This window comes from Camelina sativa, chromosome 9 (assembly GCF_000633955.1).
Source record: "Camelina sativa cultivar DH55 chromosome 9, Cs, whole genome shotgun sequence".
In the NCBI taxonomy this organism is placed as follows: Eukaryota; Viridiplantae; Streptophyta; class Magnoliopsida; order Brassicales; family Brassicaceae; genus Camelina; species Camelina sativa.
The window spans coordinates 18624226-18646805 of NC_025693.1; the positions used below are offsets into that span (position 1 = coordinate 18624226).

At 35.3% G+C, this 22580-nt stretch overlaps 1 protein-coding gene and 2 pseudogenes across 1 annotated transcript; 2 read left to right on the plus strand and 1 right to left on the minus strand.

The window, feature by feature from the left end:
* LOC104711321 (probable disease resistance protein RPP1) lies at window positions 4545-9101 on the minus strand. The gene is made up of 5 exons (XM_010428013.2): window positions 8380-9101; window positions 7090-8206; window positions 6709-7005; window positions 4946-6619; window positions 4545-4829 (listed from the first exon to the last, which is right to left on the minus strand). Exons 1-4 carry the CDS (start codon window positions 9024-9026, stop codon window positions 4967-4969), a joined length of 3714 nt encoding a protein of 1237 aa, XP_010426315.1. The 5' UTR covers window positions 9027-9101; the 3' UTR covers window positions 4545-4829; window positions 4946-4966.
* On the plus strand, window positions 15203-16324 carry LOC104711322 (annotated as a pseudogene).
* Window positions 16672-17742, plus strand: LOC104715412 (annotated as a pseudogene).

A 22580-nucleotide genomic window follows, 5' to 3' on the forward strand; every position in this document is an offset into this window, starting at 1 on the left:
ATTCAACCAAGTTTCACCATTTGAATGGAAGAGGTTGCAGAAGTTGGAAAAAACTATTCAACTCATTCAACCTAAAAAGTTAAAAAAATAAACTAATCCTACAGCAGAAATGTTCAACTTGTTCAACCACTATTTTGGAGATGAATGAGTTGAATATTTTCTAACTCAATATTGTTCAACTCATTTTTTCAATTTTAAGCAACCATTTGCAGCCTTAGTTCCTGGAGACTGGTTGCGTTCCAAAAAAAAGAAACAAGGCTTGAGCAATTAGAAAGAATCAATATCTCAAGATTAGTGGCAGTTGAAAGATCGGGAAGCTCTTTCAGATCTTCAGAATCACTCAAATCCATCCCCTTGAGATTTTTAAGTTGCTGCATTGACAAATAAAAAAAATGTTAACTACACTAGAAACTTTTACGAAAACAAGTCTAATACTCTTATATACATTATAAAGAAAGTTTTGAGAATTGAAATTTTTTATCAAAATTACTTACTTTTACTCCATCCCATAGCTTCTCGAGCTTGTTGGACTGCACACTTAGTGCAACAAGAAACTCGGGATTAAAAGTAGAAGGCAAACATATGTTCTGGAAATAACTCCAAAACAGGAATCTAATCTTTTGTGAGTAATATAACAGTGAGTTCAGTCTCTCAGGCTGAGCAAGATCCTTCCTACTCTTGATTATTAAGATTTCGAGATCAGACATTCTTTCAAGTGCTTTCTCACTTATGTTCAATTCTTCCCCAATCTTAGATAACTTAAATTTAATCCCTATAAAACATCTATTATCCGGAAAAAAAACCATACAAATTATAAGTAGAAAACAGAGTTAGGTATCAAATAAACTCAATTTCTAAGGCAAAAAAGAACTTACTGTTGTATCATTACCGAGCACTTCACAAACATCTCTTCCATCAACCAAAAGCTGACATTTCAGAAGCCGACTATGAATCTATACATCCGGTTTCGTTAATAGATATGAGAGATTTTTCAGCTAAGACATGAATACCAGCTTGCGTCACATGCGGGAACTTCTTTGGGAGAACCTCTTCCAGGTCATGAGGATCTATGCCGTTGAAAAAGCTGGCTATATCTTTCGAGCTGGAATCCTCATCATCGTTGGTTGAGCATATCTTTCGTCTCTTAACAGATTCGGATTCCACATCCTGACTTGTTGGGTTTTCCTCCTAGTGGGGAAACCAATTAGATTTGGTTAACCAAACCTGGACTTGGGCCATTATATTAGTCCATGAGATTAATGTTGAGCTTTAGGTTATGAGACAGTATATAAACACTCTTAACCTAGTTATTGGTATAAGGAAAAATAGAGAGGAGAGAGTTGATTTTCGGATCTAGAGCAGAAGAGAAAAATATAATCTTTAGGGTTTGGTGTTTTGCACGTTTGGACATTCAAACGAGCTCCGATCTGGCTGATTTTTGGAGGGTAGCTTCGTGACTCAGTTTCTACATATTTGACGGTGGATATCTTGTTTCAACGGTTGGTTTGTGAGAAATCTGAGTTTTAGCGTGGCTGGTCGTGTCTGGAATTTCCAGATTTTGCAGCATCTCTCGTGAGTGTTTGTAAGATCCAACGGTGAGTACTTCTCGGTTTGAGCTGAAATTCTGCAGAGTTGTTCCTCACCTGTTTATCTAGGATTTGTACGATGGAGATCTGAATAGGTTGCCGGAATCTTAGTAAATCTAGGGTTGTTTGGAACTGCATATTTTAGCCTTTTGTTCTCTCTCTTGTGTTGTTTTCTTATTGAGATTGCTACTTGTAGCCTTAGTCTCTGGGGAGGACGTGGTTGTACTCAAATACATTGGTGATAGTGGAATTTTGAGTGGACTACGGTCCCGTGGTTTTTACTCCATGCATTGGGGAGGTTTTCCACGTATAAATTATGTGTCTTGTTTATTTTACGCTCTACCAAATTTATTATATTTTCCTCACAGGTTCACATAAGTTAGGGTGAAACTTTATTCCACTGTGCAACTGTGCGTTGTTTCCCCAACAAAGTGGTATCAGAGCTTTGGTTTAATAACTTTGGTTATTAGTTACTTTTGTGAACGATGGAAAATATGGGTAGAATGATAAGCTTGATTGGTTCTAATTATCATCTATGGAAAGGCAAGATGGAAGATTTGCTTTTCGTGAAGGAATTTCATATTCCTGTCTTTGAGGAGAAGAACCCTGAAGGTAAGATTGATGATCAGTGGAAATTGCAGCATCGCCAAGTGTGTGGTTTGATAAGGCAATGGGTAGATGATAATGTGTTGAATCATATTGAAAATGAGACTAATGCTCGTTCTTTGTGGTTGAAGCTGGAGCAACTGTTTGCTCGAAAGACCGGGAATAATAGGATGTACATAATCAAGAAGTTGATTGAGTTGAGGTATCAGGAGGGAACTCCGATGACTGATCACTTAAATGTGTTTCAGGGGCTGCTTAATAAACTTTCGGATATGGGAGTCAAGTTTGAGGATGAGATTCACGGTTTAAGGCTTCTTGGTACATTACCAGATTCTTGGGAGGTGTTTAGGATGTCTCTTTGTAACTCCGCGTTGAATGGTGCTATTTCGATGGATGTAGTGAAGAACAAGAACATCCATCGAAATAACACCATTCGACGCGGAGTTACAAAGAGACATCCTAAACACCTCCCAAGAATCTGGTAATGTACCAAGAAGGCACAAACCGTGAATCTCATCTTCAAACTTGACTCCCATATCATAAAGTTTATTAAGCAGCCCCTGAAACACATTTAAGTGATCAGTCATCGGAGTTCCCTCCTGATACCTCAACTCAATCAACTTCTTGATCATGTACATCTTATTATTTCCGGTCTTTCGAGCAAACAGTTGCTACAGCTTCAACCACAAAGAACAAGCATTAGTCTTATTTTCAATATGATTCAACACATTATCATCTACCCATTGTCTTATCAAACCACAGACTTGGCGATGCTGCAATTTCCACTGATCATCAGTCTTATCTTCAGGTTTCTTCTCCTCAAAGACGGAACATGAAATTCCTTCACGAAAAGCAAATCTTCCATCTTGCCTTTCCATAGATGATAATTAGAACCATTCAAGCTTATCATTCTACCCATATTTTCCATCGTTCACAAAAGTAACTAATAACCAAAGTTATTAAACCAAAGCTCTGATACCACTTTGTTGGGGAAACAACGCACAGTTGCGCAGCGGATTAAAGTTTCACCCTAACTTATGTGAACCTGTGAGGAAAATATAATAATCTTGGTAGCAAAAACTTCAAAGCGTAAAATAAACACAGAATTATACGTGGAAAACCCTCTCCAATGCGAGGAGTAAAAACCACGGGACCATAGTCCACTAAAAATTCTACTATCACCAATGTATTTGAGTACAACCAAGTCCTCTCCAGAGACTAAGGCTACAAGTAGCAATCTCAATAAGAAAACAACACAAGAGAGAGAACACAAAAGGCTAAAAAATATGCAGTTCCAAACGACCCTAGATTCACTAAGATTCTGGCAACTTATTCAGATCTCCACCGTACAAATCCTAGATAAACAAGTCAGGAACAACTCTGCAAATTTCAGTTCAAACCGAGAATATCTCACCATTGGATCTTACAAACACTCAGGACAGATGCTGCTAAAAAATCTAGAAATTTCAGACACGACCAGCCACGCTAAAACTCAGATTTCTCACAAACCAACCGTTGAAACAAGATCTCTCTCGTCAAATCTGTAAAACACTGAGTCACGAAGCTACCCTCCAAAAATTAGCTAGATCGGAGCTCGTTTGAATGTCCAAACATGCAAAACACCAAACTCTAAAGGTTTTGTTTTTCTCTTATCCGAAAATCAACTCTTTCTTCTCTATTTTTCTTTTTTGCCAATAACTAGTTAAGAGTGTTTATATATAGTGTCTTATAACCTAAAGCCCAATATTAATCTCATGGACTAATATAATGGCCCAAGTCCAGATTTGGTTAACTAAACCCAATTGGTTTTCCACTAGGAGGAAAACCCAACACCATGCAGCGGAGAGAGTGATCGTAACAGACCTCAAGGCGAAAGAACGAGTGATGAACTGATGAACCACGAGAACGCCCTCTTGTGCATCCAGAGACTCCTCCTCTTGGGTGCTAAGTACGCTAGCTTCTTGCAGGCTTGATGGGAACTTTGCAATATTTTTCTTTATACATAACACACAGATTGTGTCTCCACTAGATTCCAAGAACCACCATCTGTTTATTATTTTGTCCTAGAAATTTTCCTATTGTATGATCAAATAAATTAATTCTGGGCTGTTTTTCCCCTTCTTCTGTATTTAATAATTCAATTAAAAAAAAGGCTTATTTGTTACAGACTAAGAAATAACAATTATGGGTCAAACTATTGTATGATGTGAGAGATTGAGCTTAAATAAAGTTGAGATGAAGATACCTTTGATGTAGTTTGGTAGCATGATTTAGTTAGATTAGATACATCTGATTGTTGTCTGTGCAATCCATTTTTCACAACATATTAATTAATTTGAATCTGCTCAAATATTAAAACAAACATAGGAAGGAACCCTTTTAACTTAAAGAGAAAACAAGTCTCTGAAAATACGGTGTTTATTTGGACAAACATGCTTCTTACTCTGATTCCAACTTCCAAACAAGGAGCTGGACTCTCTCTGTTTTCTTTTTTCAGCAGCTGTACTATATAAAGATTATGCAGCTACACATTGAATATTATTAGACAAATCCATGGGTTTTCACGTTCTTCTCATGACTAAGATTCTTTCTTCACCTTCTCCTCCTCGTCTCCACCTTTTGTATTTTTCTCCCAGTCTGCATTTAATTTCAATTAAACATAGCCCAATATTACACACTGATAATCATACACAAGTTCAACCTAAGTAATGCACAATTTTATTAAAGATTAAAATGGCAGAGAATTTTAATACCTCCTCCATCAATGCCATCCATCAACATGAAGGGACCTCCAAGATTTGGAGTAGCCCGCATTCTGTGATATTCCAGTCGATATTGCTTGTGTCGAACCGAAAGAAAAGCTCGGTGGAATTCACCTCCTCTACTTCAACTTCAAATGTGTAGATATGCTCTGATAAAAATATATCTACGCCATGGTAGCTTGGTTTACACTGAACCTTGTGATCAGTTTTTCTGTCCACGATGTTAATCCAGACCAACGTCGACGACTCACAAGATAGGTCTGTAACCTTAACCATCATGACACAAGCCTTAAATCTCAAGGATGTATGAAGAAGCGACTCATTCAACTTGATTGTCAATGAACCTCCAGCAGTAGCTCGGTGATTGAAGCAGGCAGGAACTTGTGTACCGGGTAATATTGCATGTTTACGGGTTGATGTGTGCATGATGAGATCTACCGCTTCTTGATTCAGTTTGAAGCAATTGCTGAATTTCAGACGGATCTCTGGATTGTTAAAGGAACAATCCAATCTCTCAAGGGACTGACAATTGTCTGCGTCTATGTAAGATAGGGAATCTGAGAGTTGGGGGAGTGATACCAGATTCTTGCAGTCGTGGAGTCTAAGTACACATAAACGCGACATTCTCTTGACCCATGGAGCAACTTGTTGTATATCTTTGTTTAACTGCAGCTCCGTGATGATGTCATGAGCATGTGGGAAATCCTTGAGGCTTTCAAAGTATGAAACATGAAAGCCAGAAAGACGAGACCACGACATGATTGACATAGGAATTTCTTTTATTGCAGTTCCTGTCAGCCTGAGATACTCAATGTTTGTGGAGATCTCAGGAAAACTTTTCAACTGCGAGCAATCTGTGAGATTAAGTGAACGGAGAGATTTCAAGTTGATGTTGGTCGGAAGAGCTTCTAGCTTTGAGCATCCACACATTGACAACGTAGACAATCGCTCAAGGTTCCCTATAGATGAAGGAAGCTCCACCAGATTTGAGCAGTTATCTAGCTCAAAATATTCGAGATTAGTGAAATCTCCCATAGAGGTTGGGAGTTTCAAGAGACTTGAGCATTCTCTGATATCCAATCTCCAAAGTTTTGTGGCAGTTACAATAGAAGGAGGGAGCTCTAGTAGACTTGTGCAATTTTTGAGCAACAGTAGCTGGAGATTAGGGGCATTCTCGATAGCGGGGAGCTCCACGACACAAGAGCAATTTGATAGATTCAGCTGCTTGAGATTAGTGGCATTGATAGAAGACGGGAGCTTCACCAGACTTGAGCAATCATAGAGATCCAAAACCTCAAGTTTAGTTGCATTTCCAATAGAGGGAAGCCCCACAAGATTTGAGCAATAAGAGAGATCTAATTTCCGGAGATTGGTCAAACTCTCAATAGAAGAAGGGACTTTCACCAGACTTGTACAATGACCAAGATCCAACTTTTGGAGATTAGTGGCATTCCCAATAGAGGAGGGGAGCTCCACCAAACTTGAACAACCTCTAAGATTTAAAATTTGTAGACGGGTGAGTTTTTCAATAGAGGAAGGGATCTCCACTAAACTTGAGCATCCTTCGAGACATAATTCTTCGAGATTAGTGGCAGTTGAAAGATCGGGAAGCTCTTTCAGATCTTTAGAATAAAACAAATTCATCCACCTGAGATTTTTAAGTTGCTGCATTGACAAATAAGAAATTGTTGATAGGACGACTGACGTATAAAGTTGGAGTTTGTTAACTAGGCTTATGGAAGCAAATTACTTACCTTAGTTCCTTCCCATAGCTTCTGAAGCTTGCTGGAACTCATATCTAGTTCGACGAGAAACTCCGGATTAAAAGTAGTAGGCAAACATAAGTTCTGGTAATAACTCCAATTTAATAATCTAATCTTTTGTGAATGATGTAAAAGTGAGTTCAGTCTCTCATCAGTCTGAGCAAGATCATCCTCCTCACCATTGATTTTTATGATTTCGAGATCAGACATTCTTTCAAGTGCTTTCTCACTTATTTTCAATTCTTCCTCACTCTTAGATAAATTAATCCCTATAAAACGTCTTTTATCCTGAAAAAGAACCATACAAAATTATAATTAGATAGGAGGGTTAGGTATGAAATAAACTCAATTTGTAGAGAAAAAAAAACTTACTGCTGTATCATTACTGAGCACGTCACAAATATCTCTTTTATCAACCAAAAGTTGACATTTATGACGCCGATTATGAACGTATTGATTACGTGAAGTTTCTATTCCAAATTGCTTAATCAGAGTATGCATAGATATACATCCGAATTGGTCAACAGATATGAGAGATTTTTCAGCTAAGACATGAAGACCAGCTTGCGTCACATGCAAGAATTTCTCTGGAAGAACCTCTTCAAGTTTATGAGGATCTACGCTGTAGAAAAAGCAGGCTATGTAAAGAAATAAATCTTTATATTCATCACATAAGGCATCATAGCTGAAGTTTATAATGCTCTCTATTTCTCCATTAAGGCTGGTCTTTAGCCTTGGTAGTATCATTCTCCACTCCTGCTTGGGCTTTCCCCGCAGAGCGGAGCCTAGCATCTTCAATCCCAAAGGGAGTTCACCAGCAAGGTATGCAACTTCCTTAGCAAGCTCATAGAAACCATCCTCTGGATGCTTTTGTCCAAAGGCATGCATACAAAAGATTTGAAAAGCCTCATCACTTGATGGGAATTTCACTTTGTAAATATGATTGATCCTATGGGCTTTCAAAACACTTAAATCTTCTGTTGTGATAATAATCCGACTTCCCGGACCAAACCATCGAGTTTCTTTCGCCAAGGCATCTAGTTGTTCTAAGTGGTCCACATCATCAAGAACGAGTAACACTTTCTTGTCTTTTAACCGTTCTTTTGCCACTCCTAAATGAGAAATCGTGATTTCTTTCTGGTTGATCATCTTGGACAACATATCGTTTTGAAGTTGCAATTGTGCACTATACTCATTCAAACGAAGTCTTGGATTGCTTCCTCTGATATCAATCATGATCGCACTAAGTTGGAATCTGCTGGAGACTTGGTCAAACATAATTCTAGCAATGGTCGTCTTACCAATCCCAGGAGGCCCCCAAATCCCAATCATCCTTACTTCAGCCAAATCTAGGCTTAACAATTGTTCCATTTCTTCTATATGAGCTCTCATCCCAACTAAACCGTCGAGATCTCTTGATGGTGTGGAGCTAATCAACATGTTTGAAACATCAGTGGCTATTTTTTCGATCATGGCCGCATCATTGACCCTAACATTGGAGGATATTAACATAAATCTATCAAATAGTCTAGTCATGAGAACTTCTGATACACATCGAAAACATATGTATTTTCTTGTCTTGATATATTTTTTTTTTTATAGCTACAAATGAACTCTAAAAGGAAATATTAATTAAGGAGAGTAGAAATCAAGAGAACAAACCAGTTGCGAGAATGATATCCAGCGATTTGGGCCACATCCTCCAAAGCTATTCTCCATCTCTCAGTACGCTCTTTTGTTTCACCTTTACATGTTTTTTTAAAGGCTTTTCCAAAATCTCCAATTTGTTTCTTTACTTCAGTTGGATCAACATCATAGAAAATGGTCATGACAATCTGACCCAACACTTCCCTGCAGTTCATGATCTCTGCCAACTCATCAAGACACCAAGACGAAGAAGCATAGTTCTTGGAGAGCAAGACGATCGCGATCTTTGATCCTTTGATAGCTTCTACGAGCTCAGGACCGATCGACTTACTCCTCTTTATATCATTGTCAATGAATGGGTCAATTCCCTTATTTCTGAAGGATTCCAAAATGTGACAAAGAAAGATTTTTCGTACATCTGGTCCGTGGAAGCTCGGGAAGACATGGTGTCTACAGTTTCCGGACACATAAGTTAAAGGAGATGGAAGAGATAAGGAAGAAGCAGAAGAGGAAGAAGAAGAAGGAGAAGAAGAAGAAGAAGAAGAAGAAGAAGGAGAAGAAGATTTAGTATCTTTGTTATCTTGTTGGAATCTGCATTTTCTATAAAACGTAAAGAAGCCTACAGCAGCTACTACAGAGCCAAGGAAAAAAGAAGAATTCATTGGTATGGTAGAGAGAGGATCAAGGATTCCTAGATGGATGCAAGAAGGATTCAACAAAGATGTTTCCTGGAAAATATGGTGAGATTTCGTGGAAAATGTTGCTAACGACAAAATTATTTGTAAATATAATAAGCTCCACCATATTCAACTAGTAAACTTGCTTTGATCTAACTTTTTAATATTTTTCTTCTTTCACAGTTTCGTAGATCGTGCTTGTTATAATTGAAAAAAGTCAATTTGCGCTGTAAACGAATTTTATAACAAAATTTGTTATTTCGTGGTTTAATCTCAACTAATCTCGACTTGTGTTGATTTTGCTTCCTTGGTTGTATAATCCAAACTTATATTATACTAGGAGTTGTCCTGTGCAACACACAAGCTTATCTTCATATTTGTTCTATTGGCAATTTTTTGAACTGTTTGATTTTTATCTTTATGTATTTTGCTTTTTTAATTAGATTTTTTTATTGATAAAGATAATATAAATGTTTGGGGGAAGAGTATGTATCTTAGTAATTAATCATGTATAATGGATTTTATTAATCATGTTTACTTTTTTGAATAACAAAATGTTTATAAGCTTAGACTGATTCTCTTTTAGGACATGTTGTTTTGCGATGTAAACCATTTTGCAATACATTCATGGCCAATTTTGTGATTACAAAATAGATGATTTATGTAATGTATTTGTAAACATTGAAATGATATTTAACATTAAAATAGCCGAGAGCTACCATCATTTTTGAGTTTTGAATTTATCCTATGAGTAATCTTTTATTAAAGATGATGAAGTTTAGAGATATAAAATAAGTATTATATTCTTTAATGTTGCACATTTTTCATCATCAGATTCAGATAATGTGTGATTTATTTCCTTTTAACATTTGGTAACCCCTAACATCAAAAACACATTTTCTGTCCTATCAACACAAGATGGAAAATGATACGAATCTTTCAAGCTTCAAAGTCTATTCAGTGGTTTTAAACCAAAAATAAAATAAAATAAAATAAAATAGAGATCACTTTTTGGTGATTTTATTCACTTCGACATTGTTTAAGGCAAATCCTCATCATCTTTATTTTGTTGTTATGTGAAGACATAAACGAAAGTTGAAATTGAAGTCCCATATCCAAGTTAACTGAAATCAATTACAAATCACCTTATCTAACGTTGTTTCTTCTAATGTCTTCCTTCGACATATATGTAATAGAGATCTGATCATCTATTTTAAGCTTTAGGTCTCCCTATCTGTAGTAATCTTAACAAATATCCAAGTTAGAATAATATATAAAATAAAAGAATGTATAATTAAATTTTAAACTCAAAAAATCATTTTCTAACACAATTATACCGTTGTGTGATATACTCCCTCCGTTTCAAAATATAAGATGTTTTAGAGAAGTTTTTTGTTTCACAATATAGGATGTTTTCAAGTTTCTATGCAACTTTTAGATTAGTTTAGTATTTTATATTATGCAGTATTGTTTCTGATTGGTTGAACTTGTTAAAAGTAAAGACTTCTTAATCTGCGTGCTTTAGTTAAAACATCATATATTTTGAAACGGAGGGAGTATATCTTAGGTTAAGTTGCAATATTTTGACTTTATGAATATGTCGTAGTGTACATGCACGTAGGCTCATGGTGTCTCCATACCGTAATTAACCTTTAGAACTCATTGAGATAAAACCGAAAATGTTATTACACCTTACTTAATATGGCAATAGAAAAAAAAGCTTAAAGGAGAAAATAAGAGTAACTAAATTTTTTATTTGATTGTTTGGTCATTCCGTAAAGGTTTTCTCCTCCACCTAACCACCAGTCCAGACTACTACTTTTTACATGCTTGCATAAACTTTAGTTCCTTGTATGAGATCTTAAATCCTCCATTTTCATTTAAAAATGAATTGTGCAATGAGCAAATCATTTACGTGATCTAAAGGAAAAATGCTTCAGAGACACTAGAACTTTCCTCGAATCATAACAATAATTTGAGTACGAAATAGAATACAATCACATGAAATATACATATTAAGGAAGCCATTATAGTAGCAGAATTTGGCCATTTAAAATTAATGGGACAATATAGAATTTTAGATGAAGAGAAATAAGAGATTGTAATATAAATTTATGACTAAAAATTGAAACTGATTTTTTGATTAAATGTTAGCTAATTTATTGGGATTTAAAGGCGATAATGGGACGTTACTAATATTTAGCTTTCCACGGTTTATTGAATTGACGATGAAAAACATCAATTCTTAAACAATATTATTAACCATGCTCTAATTTTGAAATTGTCAAGAATACATATGGCCCTTTGGTAGCATTATATTCATTCATAGGCCCATATACATTGGTCTTAAGTTTTAGAACAATAAAACATTTACCAATTAATATTTAATAGAAAGTAGGACGTTAAAAACAAAACACTTACCCCTAACTTTCTGTGGGTTTACATGGGTTGCAATGACAACAACTATTTCATCTTTTAGGGTTAAAATTTTGGCATGGGCATCGACCGCAAGTTCTCTCCAAAGAGATATATATACGTTGTCACCACTACAACAAACACCAGAAATGTTGCACAGTTGCAGAATTACAAAGAGTAGAACGAATATGAAAGAAAAAAAACAAAACAAAACCAGTACCTTTCTAAAATGCAAGTCAATATTAAATTGAAAGTTGTCTTTGAAGGGTGGTTCTGATCTTTGTTTTCAAATGTTCGAGACGAGGATATTTGGCCAACAACATCTGGTGAGTGGGTTAATGTAGATATAAATCATATACTGAAGAACAAAGTGGAAGCTAAGAGACCAGAAATACGAACAGTACGAAATAGGTTGTTACCTGGAAGCTCCTCACCCTTGTCTACCATATCAAGCAAGTGTGAAAAATTAGAGAACCTAAAATAATCAAAACCAATAGAGCATTGTCGTTTTTTAACAGTCTTCAAAGACGTTTTCTCCGTGAAAAAAATTCTCCACTTGTGGTTGGTGCGACAATAACGGTTGGAGGATGCAACAACATCGAAATCATTGATGATGTACAACTGGCCTTTCACCAATTGATCTTGAAACTTAGGCACACAATTAGGAAGGACTGAAGCTTGTATAGCACAATCCTGAAACAAAGACAAAATAAATGTGTTAAAACGAGGTAAATCAGAGGTCAAGAGGAACAATAATAGAGATAATATACATTTTCATCACGAAGAGATATTGTTTCTTCGAAAGTCTTGAACTTCCCAAATATGGATGACCCGAACAACAATCCTATTGATACCAGTGTTGTGTGTTTCGTTGGAGGTTGAATCAAGGATAGAGTATTGTTTTAGGTTTACCCATGGTGTGAGAGAGAGAAGGTGAGTGTCGTCAAAGGTTGTTATTTAAAAAGAAATCTTAATGCAATGGTTGAGGGAGAGTAATCAGGGATTGGAATGAAATGTTAATGACCATGAAATCATAGGTGTTTGGTATTATTTTCATTACGTTATAATTGGGTGGTAAACGTAAAGATGAAAATGAAGGATATACTTCAATGGAATTCTTTAATTACCTTAAAAGATTGTAATAAGTAATACAAATAACGTAATCATAATAATGGTTCATATGATTCTAATTGGTAGTGCAGATCTAAACCCCTTTTTAAAAAATTTTAAATTTGTTTCCAAACAATTAGAAAACGATTTTGGACAGGATTAATGTTACATACAGTTCGGAACTTCAAATAGGTGCTCGGGATCTTGACACAGACATTAAACCGGAAATGATTTAGAATTTGGTGGTAGAGTAGGAGTATTAAACCAAAGAAACCCAAGGATTAGGATATTTTTGTGAAGGTACATCGGAGGTGGTAGCTGCTGGAAACGATGGTTGTGAGAAGGTGAGTACAGGTGAATTCGACATCGTTTGGTTCGTATCCTCCTGATAGTGTAAGGGCTGCCAATTATATTTGTTGAGCCTGTAATTGGTCTTATTTTATTAGGTCCAATATGAAAATGTAAAAACAATGGCCTTTAAGAATAAGAGAGGACATGTGTCAGTTATATAATAAGCCAGATGTCATGTTCTAAGCAGAAGTTAGAAAAAACCTTCTATTATTATATAAGATACACTTGTACAGGTAATTTTTTAAAGCACAAATGCTTTAACCAATAAAATTTTGCCACATAAATTTATATTCAAAATTTAAATATATCTTATTATATAAACCTTATGACAAAATTACTCATTAACAAGATCGTGACACATGTCAATTATATCATTCAGATGTTGACACATGTCAATTCATTATTAAAATTTTAAAAATAAAAAATGTAAAAAATTCAAAACCTAACTTAAAAAGGTTATAAAAATGTTAAAGTGAAGAACATATAATAGATTATTTAATGTGTTCATAAAGACAACTTGTTGGTAGTAGTTAAGACTAAAGAGTATATTTTAACAAAAATATATATTTGTGTGTACAAATAAACTTTTAGTGGTAATGTAGACAGTAGATTTGTAAATGGATATATATTAGTGTAATATAGCAAAAAAAAAAAACAACTATTTTCTATAACTAAAAGTTTATCTCTTTACTTTTATACATTTTTTTTTACTTACGAAAAAAATTAAATATATATTCTTTGTTAAATTTCATTTAATTTTAATACTTTTGAACTCATCTACAACTATTTTCTTTAACTAAAAGTGTATCTATTTTCTCTTTCAACCAAACAATAAATTAAAAATAATTTTCTCGGTTAGTTGCCCAAGCCAGAGGGAAGGAGTTTACAAAAGAAACTTCAGAGATAAGAGAATGCGAAGCACGGGCAAGACAATCCGCCTTCGAATTTGTCGCATGCGGGATCCAAGAGATGGAGAATAGTGGAAAAAACTCCAGTGAATCAAACACATCGAGCAAGTTGGAGAAAGATGGCCAATATTCAGGGGAATGCACCATAGTAAGGAACTCAGCACGTATCCGCTCCATGGCGCACAACAACGCTTCTAACTCTGAATGCAGGGGGGAGGGGCTCCATCTTAGACACTTGGCCCCCAACAACAAGGTTCGCTCCTCACCAACGCAACACAACCAGCCCAATCATGAATGCTCATTGGTTGCTTTCCAAGAACCATCAATTTGACAACAAGGTGAAGAAACCTGGACATCCGAGGACGGAGATGGAGTCGACATGACCGCCGTAAAAGATAGCGCCTCTTCCCAGGATAACTTATCGCCCAAAGCCTAAGCAATTATATAATTCGTCTCGATCTCTAAACCTTAAAAAAAAATTTTATGGCTTTTCAGATTGCTCATAAAAATTATGATAATTGAAAAATTGATCAGGATCACCCTGTTGTGAGACATCCCTCCAGAAAACAAAATCCAAATTTGACACTATTATGGAAACCTACAATTAAAATTTTCTTCGGGATTTACTTTAAGCTTTGTTCATATTATTTACCTTCTTTTTTTACTTTTTAATTCTCATTTAATAAAAATAAACTAAAATAAATTTTTTATCAAGATTTCATAAGAACAAGTCACTTGACCAATAAAGAAGAGTGGACGAGTCTTGAGCTTGGAGTTTCGAAGAGAGGGATTTTGAAGTTGGAAAAAAAATTATTTGTGTATTTGCGTCTGAGGTCTGACACAAAATACTAGAATAGTAATATTGCAACTCTACCATATTCACTGAATTTCTCGGAAGCCAGAATTGATGAAAGGGAAATTAGAAGATAATATGATTAATAATAATAAATCAAAACTTGTAAGACCACTACCAATGGTTTGATGTAAACTATATTACAATAGTTGGAAAAAAAATTCCCACTACAATGGTTTGTGGTAAGTGAAAAGCAACTGATGTGGCAAATTTTATGTTGATAAATATCAACACCCGTGAAAGTGGAAGGAAGAAGATAAAGGTGAGAGATGTTGTATTTTGATTGGTTGTTTGGATTTTTATGTTTTTTTATCTCAATTATATAACTTCAATTATTTCATAATATTTATAAATAAATATATCAAAACTTCTATCAAAATTTATAACTTTTCATTCTCTATAATTTGATACTACTTTCATTTGATTTGGACACAGGAAAAAAAACCCCTTCTTTAGATAAAAAAAAAGTTTAGTCTCCAATAATCTTTTGTTTTAGCTTTAAATATCTTTTTTTTTTTATCTAAATGGATCCAAACAATAATCCTTTCAACACCCAAAATTCTTCTAATTATCCTTTCAACTACCCAAATCCCAACAACTATCAGTTTCAAAATCAATCTCCCAACCAACCCCAACATATACCAAATTATGGTTATCCACCAAATTTTTTCATGCCCTCAGCTGTTCTAAACTATCGTCCATATCATGGATCGATGATGTCTTATCCATCTCAAGCACCCCCTTATTCTTCTACTCCAACGGGTAATGAAACTGATTCGAATGTTGGAGCAACTGATTTTCCCGAGTTTTCTACACAAATGGCTCTTGGTGGTATTAGCGGTATTCATGAAGCCATTCCAGATGCAGAGGATTCAACTCCTGCTCGTCGGAGAAGTCCCAAATGGACCACTGAGCAAAATTTGGTTCTACTGAGTGGGTGGATTAAACTTGGAACATACAGCATTATTGGCAAAAACCAAAAAGGTGAGTCATACTAGGGTAAAATTGCTGAATATTGTAATGAATATTGCTCATTTGATCCTCCGCGTGATGGAGAAGCATGCAGAAATCACTATAACTATGTGAACAAAAGCGTGAACAAATGGGTTGGCGCTTATGATAACGCTAAACGTATGCAACAAAGCGGGTGGTCGGAGGATGGTGTATTGGCAAAAGCGCATGAATTATATTCAAGTGCTGGTAAAGGAAGTTTCAAATGTATAAAAGAATGGCTTGCTATACGTGATCAACCACGTTATGGTAGTCAGGTAGGAGGAAATACTGGTTCTGGAAGCAGTGGATCTAAAAGAGCCCATGAGAGTGATGCTAGTGACTCAAAATCTGTAGGATCTAGTGCTCGTCCAATAGGAAGAGATGCTGCTAAGAAAAAGACTAAAAAGAAAGGTAAAGGCGCAGCCTTGGAAGTGGTCAACGAAGAGTGGAATGAATTTAAACAATTCAAGGCACAAGAGTTGGATCGGTTGGACAAAATAGCTATGATGCAAAATGAGGCAAACCAATTGATTAAAGAAAAGACTGGGGCTAAAAAGATGAAGATGTTTATCAAGCTAACTGAAAAGGAGAATCTCGATGACAAGAACAAAGAGTTGTTGCAGAAATTATGCCACGATCTATTTGGAAATTAATTATCGTAAGTGTTATCTGTATTTTGTCACTACATGCTTTAATAATTTGTGTTTGTCACTTTCTCCTTATAATTTGTGTCTGTCACTTTCTCCTTTAATAATTTGTATTGTGATGTTATGCTTTAATAATGTATGTTTGTCACTTTCTCCTTTAATAATTTGTATTGTCATATTTTGCTTTAATAATGTTATCCGTGATTTTCGGCTTTAAAAAAGAGAATCTTATCTTATCTATGACTTTTGTGTTCTAACCACTCAATTCGAATCCAAGGCTCCAACCATTCAATATGTTGGTTCCATTTTTCTATAAATTGGAACTCATTCTTTCATTGATGTACCAATACCATAAATCTCACCTTACAAAAAATCATTATGGATCCATCAGAATATTCTTTTGATATCGAAGCTTACAAGAGGCAGTCCGAAATTGAAGAGAGGTATATCATCAACCAGTTTAGGGAGCGTCGAAACAAAATATAAGAAGACTATCCACCTAGTAACAAGAGAAAATACGTCAAAAGAGATCATGCAGCAGCAAATCAAAGACTAATCGACGACTACTTTGCCAATGAACCTACATATGAGGATGCAATGTTTCGTCGGCGATTCCGGATGCGAAAACATATTTTCCTTTGGATCGTTGGAGACCTATCAAGCAGCGACAACCACTTCACCCAACGATCTGACGCAGCCAAGAAAGAAGGTATATCTCCATTAGCAAAATGTACTACGGCCATGCGAATGTTAGCATATGGTGTAGCAGCTGACGCGGTGGATGAATACATTAAAATTGGAGGAACTACTGCTTTAGAGTGCTTGCAAAGATTCTGTAAAGGAATCGTACGGCTATATGAGCAAGAGTATCTCAGAGCCCCAACTCAAGATGACCTCCAGAGAATTTTACATGTTAGTGAGATGCGAGGGTTTCCAGGGATGATTGGGAGTATTGATTTCATGCACTAGGAATGGAAAAATTGTCCTACAGCGGAAGGTCAATTTACTCGAGGAGATAAGGGAACCACCACTGTTATTCTTGAAGCAGTTGCGTCTTATGATCTATGGATCTGGCATGCTTTTTTTGGATGTCCGGGCACATTGAACATAATCAGTCCAATATTTGCAAGTACACAACAACCATTCTCGACCGAAGTGCTACCTGTATTTGCAAATCATGTGCGTGCTAGATCCGAGTTGCGTGATTCAAATGTACATCACGAATTGCAAGCAGATCTAGTCAAACACATCTGGGCACAATTTTCAATGTTCCGTGGTGAATAAGATTTTCAAGTTTGTGAGTTAAGTTTATTGTATTAATTAAGTTATGATTGTTTCCTTTACTTGTTGTGTGCTTATTGTATTGCATTTTAAATTTATGTTCACTGTATGTGTTTTAGTAATGATTATTTCTATTTCTCGTTTTTATTATTTGTAAAATTTTATGAGTGATTATTTCTATTTTTCGTTTTTATTAAGTTATGAGTGATTATTTATATTTCTCGTTTTCAAGTTTGATATTAACGGTGATTAATAATATGTAATCACAAAAAACATAAACATTAATAAAATGAAAAATATGAAATAAAAATAGTGGGGTAAGGTTTTATAATTTTATTAAACAAAACCATTGTAAAGAGTAAAAGTTATTTAGGTGTTGAATAATGATGTGGAAGAGAGAAGATGATGTGGAGTGTTAAAAGAAAAAAAGTGGGTGTTGTAAATGGGTAACCATTGTAGATAGTCTAAAGTTACTTTTAAAATAATATTGGAATTGCGTTTGCTACTTGATCTAACTTTAATAATATACTAGGATAGTACCCGCACTACTCTGGGGTTGATTTTTGTTGTGTTTTTTTTTTATGTTTTGTTTTTGTAGGATTTTTTTTGTATTTTGTTGGTCATTATGATTTTTTTTAATTGATATTTACTGTTCTTATTTGTTTTGGTTTTTATTACACGGCGGGTATTTTGTATTTTTGTTATTTCATACACAATTTATAAACTTATAATTGATCTATGTATTACATGGAACTTTATTGTTGATTATATGGTCGCTTTTATCGGCACAACCAACCAAAGATAAATATCTTTTAAAACATTATATACTATGACTACTCATATAAATAGTTTATCACTTTCATAACCGTTCAATATTTGTTACTAAATTAAATTTTTCATTATGCAAACATCGACTACATAAAATTTTGCTTACTATGATCTCTCTACTATGAAAATAGAACTAACACATGGCAATTATGAAGTTATTTATAGGGATTTTTGCCATTTATGCCATATTTTCTTTGAATCTTTTCAAATCTGTCATATTCATAAAACCTTTTCAAATCTGTCATATTCATTAAATATGGCAGTTTTAATTTTACCAGATTGTCCTTGCAATTAAGATTTGTTTCGAGGGTCGAAAGACGGACGCGTCGTAAAAAACATTTTACGGAATGGTGGACAACATATTTATATTGGAACTTGTCCATCAAAACAATGTGGACAACATATTTATGTTGGAACTAGTCCACCAAAACAAAGTGGACAACAAATTCATACTAGTTGTCCATCATTTGTGTAAATTCATTAAACAATTAATTAAAAAACATTTTACGGAATGGTGGACAACATATTCATATTGAAACTTGTCCATCAAAACAAAGTGGACAACATATTTATATTGGAACTAGTCCATCAAAACAAAGTGGACAACAAATTCATACTAGTTGTCCATCATTTGTATAAATTCATTAAACAATTAAGTAATAGACCAAAACAATTCACCATTTGGGTAAATATTAAAAGTGATTTGAAAATAAAATGTATACACAATTTTCATATTCATGATAGACAATACTAAAAACACCGATTTTGTCTATTGAGCTTTTAGGTTGTCCACCACTCGATTATATTTTGTCCATAATAAACGATTTTACATCTCGTCCATAACAATCGATTTTCTAGATCTAGTCCATAACAAACGATTACAGATGACAGCAAAGGCTGGTCTGCGAAAGACTATTACATGCAACAATGCGACACACACCGGAAAACACATACAGCGGAAAAGACAGACCCGCAACACACACCGGAAAAGACAGACACTGGAAAAGACAGACACCGGAAAAGACAGACCCGCGACACACACCGAAAAAGACAGACACCGGAAAAGACAGGCCCGTGACACACACCAGAAAAGACAGACACCGGAAAAGACAGACCCGTGACACACACCGGAAAAGACAGCGACACACCAGAAAAACATACACGCGTGAGAAGGTAAGAAGGTTATTTTTTTTTCACTAATGTTTGGCTGAAGGATATTATTGTAATTCGTTTCATACCCAATGCCATTGTTATGGCAGATTTCGAAAGGTGTAACCGATTATGGCACATTTAGAAAGATTTTTCACTGTTCATGGCACATTAGTTAGTTTTCTCTTATTTATATCTTATTTTATACCTCACCAAATTAATTACATTCAGTTTAGTCTATATTTCTTATTTTTCTACCAAAAAAACAAAAACCTATATATCATACTTATGCATTGATTACCTTATATATGATATATATTTTGAAAACTACCCTATGCTTTTTTTTTCTTCTAAACTATACTTTTTTCTTTTTTTGTGAAAATTTTTTAAACTCACTTTCTATAGTTGTAAAAAGACAAGTTCTGTCCGTCTTCACTTCAAAACAAAATTACATATTTAATTAAAAATTTATATTATAAATTGTATTTTCATGATTTAGATTACCATTTCAATAAGAAAAACATTTAGAAGGAAAAAACATTAGGGTAGTTTTGAAAAAGAAATATTGTAGATAGTTTATTAAAAAAATCTCCTTGGACCAACATGTTTGTCTAGAGTTTTAATAACTCATTTACATTGTAAATATTGTTAGAATGATTTTTTTTAGTTTTGGTATTAAAAATTAGTTTCATCGAGTCAATTAGATCAGTTGATTAGACGGTGAGTTTAAGAGTAACCACAAAATACAACACATAAACTTCAAGAAAACAACAACATTTAGAGATAATGAATTAAAGTCCACTTAACATTTACGCTCCTGCCGAAGAATTAGAAGCATCACTCTTCAAACTTCAGAGCCGCGCTCCCTTGTACAAATCAGAGCCTCCACTATCATACTCATCCATCTCCCTTGCTATTTTACAAAAAAAAAAAATATATATATATATAGAAACAACATATATAAACAGAGGAATAAGACTCATCATAATAAATTAATATACCTTCTCCAACGCTGATTTGGTCGTGGTCACGCAAATGAGAGCATATCTGCTTGAGACTTGAGGCTGAACCAGAGCTGTATATGACCATTACTGTCTTCCCATTTGAGCTGACCACTTGACTTTCGAGCTCGGAACTACCTTCACCCTTTACCTAAATTTGTGCCTTTACTAAAGGTTTATAATGCTTGATCCATGGACTCCTAAGAAACTCATGAGAACCACCACCGTGTCTTCCGTTACTCCGATGTTCAGCTTGTTTCACATTAATTTTCTTCCAGAAACCATCATGAAGAACTTTGAACTAATTGCCAAAACATATAGACAAAATAAATATTTCAATGAAAAGTGATATTACAACTTCAGCTATAATTAAAAAAAAAACAATGTCTTATATCTGTTCCTGAGACGGTTTCCTACCGCTGCTACCGAACCTCGTGGATTCGGATACATTGTCCTTCTTCCCGAGAGCACCAAGGGAACTATATAACTGATCTACAAATGAAGTTTCCAGAGATTTAAGATATAAACTATGCTTCTCATTAGTCCATTCGGTATCCATATATTCTTTCCCCGCAGAGTACTGCAACAAAGATTGATCAGAAACTCATCAGTTAATCATACAGGGTAAGATGGTTTTGTTGATTAATTGTTCACTATCAGGTGATAACAACCGAACTAAGGAAAAAAAAGTGTTCAGCTTGGAGATCACAAACCACAAAGAATTAAACTGGAAGTGAATGGAATAGCACAACAACAAAAAAATGTGCACAGAAGCGTACTGGAGACAAGAATTTAGAGAAGAGGAGATAAAAACAAACCTGAGTCATTGATTTAATCACCCCCAAGAATAGACAAAGCTTTTACCATTGAAGACTCTTTCAGTGGGACAGATTTGCCTAAAGCCGTCGTGAACATAGGCAAAGTTCCAGGTGTATCCACTGCTCGCATTTGGGGATTTGAGCTATAAGTGTTCTGCAAATCTAAAGAACAGGGAACATTCAAAAGAATTTCTCGAACTCATGTTGATAGAGCAGATCATCTTTTTCAAACTAAGTATAAACGGAGAAAGAGAAATGGGTCTGAAAAAGACAGAGCCGAGAGCCCATTGGAGTCTGTGGCCTCAAACGGAGTGTAGGGGGGTTGATTCCAGCAGAGGCAAGTCTTGGGGAAGAAGAATAAGAATATTTAGTCTTAACTATCATGCCTTATTAGTTTATCGTATTTCCATAGTGATATTATTTTATTGTATTCTGCGTACGCACCAAGGTCATTTTCCTATATAAAGGAGGCCTTAGAGAATAATAAAGATTATCGATTGAAGATCATTATAGAAAAGGAGTGTTTCGGTTTCTCGAATTACCGAAGAACGGAGTTCTGTTAGTGTTCTCGAATTCACTAACTCTTTTATAGTAATCTGCAGAGGTTTCTATCAAAATGGTATCAGAACCAGCTACGAAGCACGCTCAGACAACCATGGTTACACGCAGCATGAGTGCAAGTCTAGTGGATGTGGATGAAACAACGGAGAAGTCAGAAGAGCAAAGATTGGCGGAAGAAACAGAAGAAACTGTCGTTGAGCCATCAATGACAGAGGTGATGAGAGCCATCAGCATGCTGAATGCAAAGGTGGCTTTACTAGCACAAAAAGTTTCAGCAGAGGAAGGACAAGGAACAAAAAAACGACAAGATGAAGGAGTAGGTGTTGCGGAGGTGGCTGGAGGAGAATCTTCGGTCAAGACAGGAGAGAATCCTTCCCGGAAAGTTGATATTTCTGGATTTTTGGGGGAGAATGCAGAAGGGTGGATACTACAAGCAGAAAGGTATTTCATGTACTATCGCTCAACTGAGGAAGAAAAGAAGGAAATTGCTTTCTATAGCATGGGGGGCGAAGCCTTAATTTGGTTTCAAAGTGAGGAGTCGCAACAACCAATGTCATCATGGGACGATTTCAGGGAGAGACTTCTATTGCGTTTTGGAAGTGGGCAAGGAGGTTCCCCATATAC

What these genes read in the sequence shown, in the direction of transcription:
- LOC104711321 (XM_010428013.2), bottom strand. Translation starts at nt 9,026, where the DNA reads ATGAATTCTTCTTTTTTCCTTGGCTCTGTAGTAGCTGCTGTAGGCTTC. An exon ending in GGATATCATTCTCGCAACTG is followed by an intron (nt 8,207 to 8,379) that starts GTTTGTTCTCTT and finishes CTCCAATGTTAG; the next exon opens with GGTCAATGATGCGGCCATGA. An exon ending in AGCTATGGGAAGGAACTAAG is followed by an intron (nt 6,620 to 6,708) that starts GTAAGTAATTTG and finishes TTGTCAATGCAG; the next exon opens with CAACTTAAAAATCTCAGGTG.